General features: G+C 45.0%; 1 protein-coding gene across 1 annotated transcript in view; it reads right to left on the minus strand.

The window, feature by feature from the left end:
• Positions 1 to 9,115, minus strand: part of LOC138775074 (potassium voltage-gated channel subfamily KQT member 1-like) — a 31,113-nt gene extending 21,998 nt beyond the window's left edge. Inside the window, 2 exon segments of the mRNA XM_069955806.1 lie at positions 8,798 to 8,888; positions 9,084 to 9,115. Of these exon segments, the coding sequence (XP_069811907.1) occupies positions 8,798 to 8,888; positions 9,084 to 9,115 (123 nt within the window).
• Between the last annotated feature and the right edge of the window lie 2,598 nt (positions 9,116 to 11,713).

Consider the following 11,713-nt stretch of genomic DNA (forward strand, 5'->3'; position numbering starts at 1 on the left):
CTGGTCAGAACTCTTATCTAAAAGAGGTGTACCTCTTCAGCACGGCCAAACTTTCTTGTGTTCTCTAAAGGGTAAGGTATGCAGCAGATGCTCTGGCGCCAGTTTATCCCTTCAAGCTCAAAAGGGTAGGGCAGTAAAAATCTATCACATTTGAACCCTATCTTAATCAACATCAGCCTCAGTCGAGAGGCTCCATACACCTTATACTTTTGGCCAAACCAACCATAAGCAACAAGCTGGAACAGCTATAGTATAAAGTGTATGGGCACCATTAGTTAATATTTTTGCCAAAATGTTAGACTCTGCTTACATTAGAAAATTTGGACTGTAAGAGAGTCAATGAGTAGAGGATGCTTTCCCTCTGTAAGAAAATGTCAGATTAGAGTTTCATTAATGGACCCAGACAGGCATAACTATTTTTTTTTCACCTCTGCAATCATAACTATGGTCTCCAATCTATCCCCTTGTTAAACAGACGAGGGTTGCCTTGACCTTACCTGACCTTAAGAATTCAACCATCTCTTGGTGAGGACCATACATGTTTAGGTATTCACCTAATCAAAATAGCTTCCAATTTCACCATCAAATCTCCATCATTATTTATAATAAACATACAATTCCTGTGTTGCTGATCTCTTACAATGTTAGACGTCATTTTCCTGGAATGCCAGGCTCCACAGCCCATCCATAATGTATAATTGTGTGCTTGCTGTGCCTTCAGCAACATATAATTTTCATTCTTCATAATGGCAGATTGCCAACTCATATTTTTCCTAGACGGTGAGCGGTTTCTTTTTCTTTAATTAAATATTAAAAATCATCTTGCCTCTTACCTTTTAACCTTTGAAGGGCATTTACAAAATGAGTGCTTGTGGTTGGTGCACACACTGTCCACTCTGCCAATTGGCAGCTACAGCAGTGTCCCCAAAGAGAGAAAGAGAGAGAGAGCTCTATTTTGTTTGAGGAAAAGTAGGGTAGGGACACTAAGAGGAAACATCATCTTAGTGTCCCTAGGACACCAACTTTTTTTTAAAGAAGATGTACCACCAGGTACATCCTCTTTAAGCTAAACCCATGGATCGAATGGCGCCGTCACGGGAAAGCCGGTGCCGTGGTCTATTTTTTGGACCGCAGCCCGGTTCCCAGGCACGACGCCATTCTATGCACCGGAACCGGTCGGTGCTCAAGCACTGGAGGTAGGCCGGGCCGTTCCCAGTGGGAAGGAATTCCCTCCCCTGTATGACGCAGCTCCGTTAGAATGAATGGAAGCCGAGTCATAGAGGGGAGGGATTTCCCTCTCATTGGGGGCAGCCCGGCCTACCTCCAGTGCATGGAATGGCCCCCTGCACAGGAACCGGGCCGCTGTTTGAAAAACGGACCGCGGCACCGACTTCCCCGTGACGGCGCCGTTCGATCCGTGGGTTTAGCTTAAAGAGGATGTACCTGGTGGTACATCCTCTTTAAGACAGTACAAATTTGAAATGAACAAGACTGCTTTAATATTGAGCTCAGCAAAGTGATGGGCAAAGCAGAACTGTGGGACATATATTTTACAATTTGGGTAATATCCAGGGTTGAGCATTAATATCCCTGCCTTTACTGTAAAAACATAACGTTGTCAGTTGTGATACTCTGGAATGATGGGTGTTGTTTTACACTACCACCACTTGGTGTCTCGCTCTCCCTTTGGGCTATGTTCACACTACGTAAAAGAATGGCCGTTGTTGCCATCGGCAACCTGTGAACACTGCCTTTACTTCAATGGGATCCCGGCCGGAGCGTATACACAACATATATGCTCCGGCAGGGATCCCATGTGGCGCCGCAAATAACTGACATGTCAGTTTTCTGCGGCCGCAATTCAATGAATTGCGGCCGTAGGAAACCCTGTCAGTTCCCTGTCAGGCCGCATCAGAACCCTGTGGCCGGAAAGATTCTCTGGAGAGAGGGATATCTGGCTATTCCCGTGTTTTGAGACTCGTAACTGAGGCTCCACGAACCCCTTTTTTGCATATTCAAATTTTGTATGGGACAATCAATGGAGACTCGTAAATGAGTACTCCATTGGAATTTTTCACTGTTCTCCCTGAGTTCAGTGATTGTTGTGTTTTGTTGGTCTATTTATCATTGCCCCAGTAGCCAGAATCCTGCTCCACACTGACGAGGGGCAAATACCCCGAAACTGCAGTCTGTGGATGGATGCCTAGCCTTGGTAACCCTTGTCTTATGTCGTTATACTCGCCACAGAGTTAGACTTTGACTCACAGGGGCCACTCTGGTGTTTCCCTATTTAGGTCCCAAAGCTCGCAACAGAGTGAGGACCTGAGGGACTACGTATCAGGGTGGTTTGGTGCTCTCCCCACTAGGAGGCACCCCTTGGGAATGGGCTTCCTTCTCTGGAGAGAGGGATATCTGGCTATTCCCGTGTTTTGAGACTCGTAACTGAGGCTCCACGGACCCCTTTTTTGCATATACATCTTGCCTACACCTGGGATATTTTATACCATGAGGACAATCTACCTACTAGAGATTGATCTACAGTGGAGCAAAAAGCCTTAGCTGAAGTACATTGGAAATAGCTTCAACTACTCAGGAAACCTTGAGGGGCTAGCTTTGCCCAGTTGTGCAAACCTGGGACTCGTCCTACCAAACCTGACACTTTCTGGACTTGTTTGTCATAAGGCGGTCTATATCTTGTCTCTCACTCACTCTTAACCATGAGTATGAAATTCATCTTCTTCTACACCAAGTTATACTCTAAACCATCCCGGCACAGTACTGTACTATTAGACAAGGCCCAAAGCACCTACCTAGTCCCAAGCAACACTTTCCTTCTACCTACTACTTTCTGTTACCTCAACACTTCAAGCACCTGACCCTAAACCCTCTGTGTTGTCCATCAAGGGAAAGAAAGGACATTGCTTTTTGTGTGATTGTTTTTGGCGCATTTTTACCTTCAAAATTACTAAACTGTATTGCACTGAAGATTTACTCCATAAAAATTATTCTGGTTAATGAGCTATGTGCTCATTCCTTTCCGCTGCACCTGCATCCACCCCATTGGCAATTTAGTGGTCAGTTGAGCAACTCCACAATGTAATTGCAGATGTGATTGCCAACTGATTTTATGTGAAGGCCTCCTATAAGCATACATGTCTGAGTAAAGGCATATTAATTGCATTAAACTATAAATTTAATCATCTTATATAAAATACAAGTGTATAAAAGTTTTTCAAAATGTCGAAAATATGTTTCAAAATTTTCTTTTAAAAATATTCAAATCTCCCTCCTTTTCCCATTATTCAAATAAAAAAAATCTTAACTCCCTCAAAAATTAACATATTTGGTATCACTGCATACAGAGTCATCTCATTTATTACAACATAATAATTACTGATCACTCAGTGAAATAGTAAAAATGCCAGAATTGCTGATTTTTGGTCGCATCACATACCATACGCTACCAAAAAGTCACATCTATGTCTAAACCAATACAGAACACAGACCACCATGCAAAAAACAAAACAAAAAAAAACTATCAATCAGTTCTGTAGGCAGAAAAAAAAACATTAAAGGGGTCAAAACCTGACATAAATAAATATATACACATATCTTTACTAATAGTAAAACCCAACATTGTGCTAGAAGCCGATGTGTTTTAAGAATTTCAGTTAACAGGTACTCTGTGGCACTACAGTATACATTCTGTCTATCCACAGATCTGGGGTCAAGTTGGAGGCGGTTAGTGATCAAGCTGATGAAGAGGCATGAACAGGGCCGTCTTTCCCATTGGGCAGGGTAGGCGGCTGCCCGGGGGCCCATGACTCATGGGGGCCCCAGTGGCAGTCGCGTACTCTGCAGACATGTCATGTTCAGGAAAGCTGATGAGCCACGCTGTGCCCCCCTCTCCCCATGAACACTTATCAGGGCCGTTTCCAGGCCCAGCTCCTGCCCTGACCAAGTAATTGGCGCCCCCTCCGCCTCCCCTCCAGACCTCACAGATCTTCTTCAAGCTGCCGGCGCCTCCTCCCCTACAGACCTCACTGATGATCTCCTGTAAGCTGCTGGCCTCCTCTCCCCCTGCGCGGATCTCACTAGCATCTCTCTCAGACAGATCCTGCAGCAGGTCAGTGATGACGTCATCGGGCCTGCTGGAGGATCCGTGCGGCAGCTGACAGGCGGGAGAGAAGAGAGGAGAGAAGAGAAGAGAGAAGAGAGGAAGACCGGGGCCAGGATTAGGTGAGTATATTGGTTTGTTTTGTTTTCTTGTGTTGAGGCAGTGCAGGAGGTCTCTTACTATGGGGGTCGTGCAGGGTGTCCCCCATACTGTGCTCCTGTCCCCATTTTCTATACTATACCCAGAGAGAGATCACTGTGTTATCTGTGGTGTTATATAGGACTGCAGGTGACAGCTACTACATTATCTGTACTCAGATTTATCACTGTGTTATCTGTGGTGTTACATAGGACTGCAGGTGACATCTACCATATTATCTGTACTCAGAGATATCACTGTGGTGTTACATAGGACTGCAGGACACATCTATTACACTAACTGTACTCAGATATCACTGTGTTATCTGTGGTGTTACATAGGACTGCAGGTGACTACTACATTATCTGTACTCAGAGATATCACTGTGTTATCTGTGCTCTTACATAGGAGCACAGATAACACTGTGTTATCTGTTGTGTTACATAGGACTGCAGGTGACATCTACTACATTATCTGTACTCAGAGATATCACTGTTATCTGTGGTGTTACATAGGTCTGCAGGTGACATCTACTACATTATCTGTACTCAGAGAGATATCACTGTGTTATCTGTGGTGTTACATAGGACTGCAGGTGACTACTACATTATCTGTACTCAGAGATATCACTGTGTTATCTGTGGTGTTACATAGGACTGCAGGTGACTACTACATTATCTGTACTCAGAGATATCACTGTGTTATCTGTGCTGTTACATAGGACTGCAGGTGACATCTACTACATTATCTGTACTCAGAGATATCACTGTTATCTGTGGTGTTACATAGGACTGCAGGTGACATCTACTACATTATCTGTACTCAGAGATATCACTGTTATCTGTGGTGTTACATAGGACTGCAGGTGACAGCTACTACATTACCTGTACTCAGAGAGATATCACTGTGTTATCTGTGGTGTTACATAGGACTGCAGGTGACTACTACATTATCTGTGCTCAGAGATATCACTGTGGTGTTACATAGGACTGCAGGACACATATATTACATTATCTGTACTCAGAGATATCACTGTGTTATCTGTGGTGTTACATAGGACTGCAGGGGACATCTACTACATTATCTGTACTCAGAGATATCACTGTGTTATCTGTGGTGTTACATAGGACTGCAGGGGACATCTACTACATTATCTGTACTCAGAGTTATTACTGTGTTATCTGTGGTGTTCCATGGGACTGCAGGTCTCAGGGAGTTGAGCTCTGCTACATCTGCCACCCTGTAGTATATCTCTATCTCCTGATACTGTGGAGCGGCTTGTGCACAGACGTGACCCAGGGCCGTTTCTAAGGCTGGGCTGTTGGGGTAGTGTGTCTGTTGGGATGGTGGGGTGGAATAGTGCATGTAGGGGGGTCAGGTGGGATAGTGTGTGTAGGGGGGGTCAGGTGGGATAGTGTGTATAGGAGGGTCAGGTGGGATATAGTGTGTATAGGGGGGTCAGGTGGGATAGTGTGTGTAGGGGGGGGGTCAGGTGGGATAGTGTGTATAGGGGGTCAGGTGGGATATAGTGTGTATAGGGGGGTCAGGTGGGGTAGTGTGAGGGGGGGTCAGGTGGGATAGTGTGTATAGGGGGGTCAGGTGGGGTAGTGTGAGGGGGGGTCAGGTGGGATAGTGTGTGTAGGGGGGGGGTCAGGTGGGATAGTGTGTATAGGAGGGTCAGGTGGGATATAGTGTGTATAGGGGGGTCAGGTGGGGTAGTGTGAGGGGGGGGTCAGGTGGGATAGTGTGTGTAGGGGGGGTCAGGTGGGATAGTGTGTGTAGGGGGGTCAGGTGGGATAGTGTGTGTAGGGGGGGTCAGGTGGGATAGTGTGTATAGGAGGGTCAGGTGGGATAGTGTGTATAGGGGGGTCAGGTGGGATATAGTGTGTATAGGGGGGTCAGGTGGGGTAGTGTGAGGGGGGGTCAGGTGGGATAGTGTGTGTAGGGGGGGTCAGGTGGGATAGTGTGTGTAGGGGGGTCAGGTGGGATAGTGTGTATGGGGGGGTCAGGTGGGATATAGTGTGTATAGGGGGGTCAGGTGGGATAGTGTGTATAGGGGGGTCAGGTGGGATAGTGTGTATAGGGGGTCAGGTGGGATAGTGTGTATAGGGGGGTCAGGTGGGATAGTGTGTATAAGGGGGTCAGGTGGGGTAGTGTAAGGGGGGGGGTCAGGTGGGATAGTGTGTATAGGGGGGTCAGGTGGGATAGTGTTTGAAGGGGGGGTCAGGTGGGATAATGTGTATGGGGGGGTCAGGTGGGATAGTTTGTGTGTGGGGGGGTAGGTTTATTGCAGGCAGGGGGGGGACTTTATTACTATGGTGGGAACAGCAGGCGCATTATTACTATACAGGCATAGGGCGCAGCAGTGGAGGCATTTTACTGTTTTACTATGGGAAAACACACAGCAGGAGACATTATTACTATATGGAGGGTACAGCAGTAAGCAGCATTATTACTATATTCTTCCTAGTAGCCCGAGTAACCCGCCCCTTCCTTCCCCAGGGCTGAACTGACCGAGGGGGGGGGGGGCGCTTTTATCAATATTCGCCTTGTTGTCAAAATGACCTAGAAACTGCCCTGACACTTATGGACCACTGACTTTTAAATTCCTAGCAGGCGTGCCACGCGCAGGGACGTCCGCTTCCTTGACGTCCCTTTCGGCGACTGACATCACTTCCTGGACGTGCCGCTGAGGATCCAGGAGCCATCGCAGCTGCTGGGCACCGAAGCTCCTGAAGGAAGAAGACTTAGCTGGGGAGCAATGTTTGAGGTGATGGTTAGGGGGTCGGGGGTGGGGGGATGCGGGGACTTGATCTTGGGTCAAGGGGCCCAGTTCACAGCTGTGCCCAGGGGCCCATAGTTTTGTTAAGACGGCCCTGGGCATGAAGTCAAACTATTACTGTCATCTTTAGCACCCTCAGTAACCCTACAAAAGAGGATGCTAAGCTGTCATAAAACACTGTGGTTTTTTTGTTTGTTTGTTTTTTACACCAGAAATGTTATAGTTCTTAGGAGATGCAGAGGAAAAAACAAAAATGCAGAAGTGAAAAATGACTATGCCCTTAAAAGGAAAAGTCCGACAGTTTTAAAAATTTGTCAGCCGGCAGGGGCAGGGGGGTACAGAACAATCACTACTTCCACTTCCTGTACACCTAAAGCGCTGCATCATAAGCTTGATAACCCCCGCCCGAAGGCATTTTTCCCTGAATTCCAGGGTCGTCAAAACTCGGGAGGTGGGGGGAAAACATGGCTCAGCTGATTGATTGTCCTATTAGCCAAATCAATAACTGCAGTGGTGTCCCGCTCCAGTCCCTGACTGGCTGAGTGGGCAGTCCATTAACCGGTCTTGAGGTTCCAATAGCAGGAGTTCCAAGAGCCCAGCAGGGGTCCTGGAGCAGCAAGCCAGCGCTGCAAAGGCACTGGGAGAGGTGAGTAATGATTGTTTATTATGTTCCCCCCACCCCACCTGACAAATTATAACTATTTCCGGACTTCTCCTTCAAAAAAAAAAAAAAAATTGTTGAGCACTTCACTCCCCAGCTTGTTGCCTTTGCTTCTCACTATAAAAGGTGGGTTTACACAACGGAATCCGTGCGGTTAAGTTCCGGCAGATTCCATTGCTCGTACCCGCTCACAGCGGCACGCATATCCGCCCGTGCCATAGACACCATTTTATCTACGGGCAGATTCCGGCATCTGCGGATGGCGGAATTGAGTCTATGGGACGGGCGCAGATGTGAGCGGGTACTATCGACGGAATCCGCCAAAACTTATTAGCCTGGGATCTGTAGTGTGAGCCCAACCTAAGGGTTTGTTCCCACTGAGTAAATTAGGCGGAAATCTCCACCTGTCTCAATGTGACACTGCTTCTCTATGGGGAAGTGTGCACTCCCATTGACAGGCTATGGCACTGTGAGGCAGGCGGGAACTCTCTGCCGCGAAATTCCACCTGATTTACTCAGTGTGAACATACCCTAAGGGATAGTCTGCATCGTAAGTCTATGGATAAAGCAGTGGCCCGATAAGTGAGCGCTTCTCTTGGCTCTATCAATCAATGAGGATCTGAACACCCAGACCCCTAGGACATATCAAGTTACAGGTACACTAAGGGATTAATGTCTAAATAATTAAAGCTGTAATATATTTTATTTTAATTTCTTTTCCATTACAGTGCCAAGAAATTTTAATAACTACTACCAGTAGTAATAGATGTAGAACAAGTACACACTGAAATGTACAGTCCTTTCAAAAGATATCCAGCAGCTAACCTATTAGGAATGACCTTATTGCCAAGGTTGCTGATAGAATTTGTATGAAAAGCCACATTCCAGATACTGGCAACAGTGAAACAATAGAATACAGATTGTTCCAAGAATTATTCCTAACCACAAATGCCCCATCCACCCAGCAAAACATAAAAGTATAACTAGGCTTAGCAGCCAAAGCAGCATGGACAGTTTTGTAAGTGGGTAAAATAAAATGAAGATTAACAATAAAAAAAAAATCATGAATAAAATATATATCACACATAATTATACTTACCATCCAAAATAATGTTTCTGTGGCCAAGTTGGAATACTGCTGGATTGTAGAAAGCACACTGAATATAAGGCATATCAGCACAATAAGAAATCTGCAAAAAGATTAAAGTAATGTAAATAATACAAGAAAACCAATAACCTAAATAAGAACTAAATAGTTACTTTTCCTTTCTTGGGTCTTATACGGCTATCCAGTTGAGTTTACCAAGATTCCATCATTTCCAGAACTAATACACTGCATATGTAACACTTAACTGTGCTGTCTGTTTTTGCTTATACTAACTCACTGGAAGAATTTCCTCTCTTCTGAACAGAACATGATGTCTACAATTTGTAGCCGATTGATTTATGAAAATTATTATTATGTCTATAGAAATTTTTGACAGAAACTAATTTTGAAGGTCAGAGAATAGAAAAATATGATTGTGGTTTGAAGAGGAACTCCAGGTAGAGGTTAAAAAAAGGATAAAGCATTGCTTACCTATCTATTCCAGTTTTGAAACTACCAAAAATCCATTTGTTTTTGGGGGGTTTGTTCTGTTTTGTGTTTCTGCACTTTCTGGTTTATCAGTTGTACACAGTACTACAGGTTCCAGAATGCAATGCATTCCCTCACCTGTTCATCACAGTCCTCCACCCTGCCTATTTCCCGCCCAAAGCTGTTGCAGAACATCAAGGCTGTGTTCATACATTGCAGTTTCATTCTGCTACTGAATTATTTGCAGTAATTTAAGATTTTATTGTGGTCCTATCCACACAGCACACTGTATTCTCTACCTGTAACACCACACAGCACGCTGTATTCTCTCCCTGTAAGACCACACAGCACGCTGTATTCTCTACCTATAATACCACACAGCACACTGTATTCTCTACCTGTAACACCACACAGCACGCTGTATTCTCTATCTGTAACACCACTCAGCACACTGTATTCTCTACCTATAACACCACACAGCACGCTGTATTCTTTACCTGTAACACCACACAGCACGCTGTATTTTCTACCTGTAACACCACATAGCACACTGTATTCTCTACCTGTAACACCACACAGCACACTGTATTCTCTCCCTGTAAGACCACACAGCACGCTGTATTCTCTACCTATAATACCACACAGCACACTGTATTCTCTACCTGTAACACCACACAGCACGCTGTATTCTCTATCTGTAACACCACTCAGCACACTGTATTCTCTACCTATAACACCACACAGCACGCTGTATTCTTTACCTGTAACATCACACAGCACGCTGTATTCTCTACCTGTAACACCACACAGCACGCTGTATTCTCTACCTGTAACACCACACAGCACGCTGTATTCTCTACCTGTAACACCACACAGCACACTGTATTCTCTATCTGTAATGCTGATATTGGGATAAAGTAAAGAACTTTTAGATTTTTTTTTTCAGTTTCATTTCCACACACATATTATGATCAAGCATCTGTTATCTTTGAAGTTGAGCCCCACAATAAGGCTCTCATCCTCTCTGCCGTTTAGCATCATTTACTTGTGTTACTGCATCATTTTTGAGAATATGCTGCAGTACTGCAATGGCACTCCAACATGTGTGAACACAGCCCTAATTTCACTGCACACTTCTGCACAATTAGAGAAATCAGTGCAACACCTGCTTCTAGCCGGTCAGAGATGGGTGATCACTCAGGGGATTGGGGGATCCAACCAAGCCTCCTGTGAGATCACGCCCTGCCCCATGTCTGCATCATCAGCCTGATCTCAGCAAACGCACAATGTGAGACAGAAGCATGAAAGATTTGTCTCCTACGGGGGGAGAGCAGAAGGAGCAGTAGACAATGTGAATTTACACAGAGACCATTTTTCTTCACTTCCTGGATTTCTATCAGCTAACAGTGTGGCAGAACCGTACAGATACGGTAATACATTGTATAGACACATATATTTAACTTTTAATGTACTTTTAATAGAAAACAAGTTTTTCTTTTCCTGAGTTCCCCTTTAAAACAAAATTTAATCCTCCATAGGCAGTGTCACAAACTTTAGAACATGTCCTAGAGCCATGTTGTAGGTTTTGATTGGTCAGGGTCTGGGTGCCCAGACCGCCAGGATTGTTAAATAGAGCAGGGAGAAGCACGCAGCTATGCACTTCACTCCCCTGTTCACTGCCTCTGCAGAAGATGGTCTCCAATTTAAGTCTATGGCGCACAGTAAGCTGGAAAGTTAAGCACTTAGCCAAGCAGCTCTGTCTGGTGGGGGTGTGAGCACCCAGATCTTTTCGTTAAATCTTTTGTCTCCCTAGGATGTCTCTAGAAGACGCAAGTTTTTTTGTATGGTAATGCATACACTTTAAATAAAATCTGAAAAGTAGCTACAGGTCAGTTATCCTACCACACACAACCAACCCCCTGAAGGCAATATAGGTAAATGAAATTTTATAACTAAACTCAAGGTGCAAGGAATTTTGGAGCTCTGTTAGGAATGAATGATATTGGAGTGAGGTGGCATTCACCATTATGTGATTGAACACTTTCACAGTTATTGCAACAGTAGACATGTAGGAGGCATCGAAAGGGACTCAACTGAGTATTTCAGCTTTTTTATAGGGAATACAGCTGTGATACAGACAGTCCACCATATTCCCTCCAAAGTTATGGGCACACCTGTGCAGAACACATTCAATGGAGACCAGGCCATAATTCAGATTATATGCCAGGAAGTGCTCTGCGTACATATGCCAATCAGCCTGGAGACAAGAGGGGTGCCAACCTTTATAAACAAAGCTGACCCAATTATTGCCCAATCTCCTCAGGCAAAGTTCATTCACAGGAATAATCTGTTGAGATTGGGGCCACCTGCCTTTTATGACATCCAGATGAGCATTGGGGTATATGAAAGGAGTTATTATAGCAAGTCTCGCCATCTGAA

This window comes from Dendropsophus ebraccatus, unplaced genomic scaffold (assembly GCF_027789765.1).
Source record: "Dendropsophus ebraccatus isolate aDenEbr1 unplaced genomic scaffold, aDenEbr1.pat pat_scaffold_1301_ctg1, whole genome shotgun sequence".
NCBI lineage: Eukaryota > Metazoa > Chordata > Amphibia > Anura > Hylidae > Dendropsophus > Dendropsophus ebraccatus.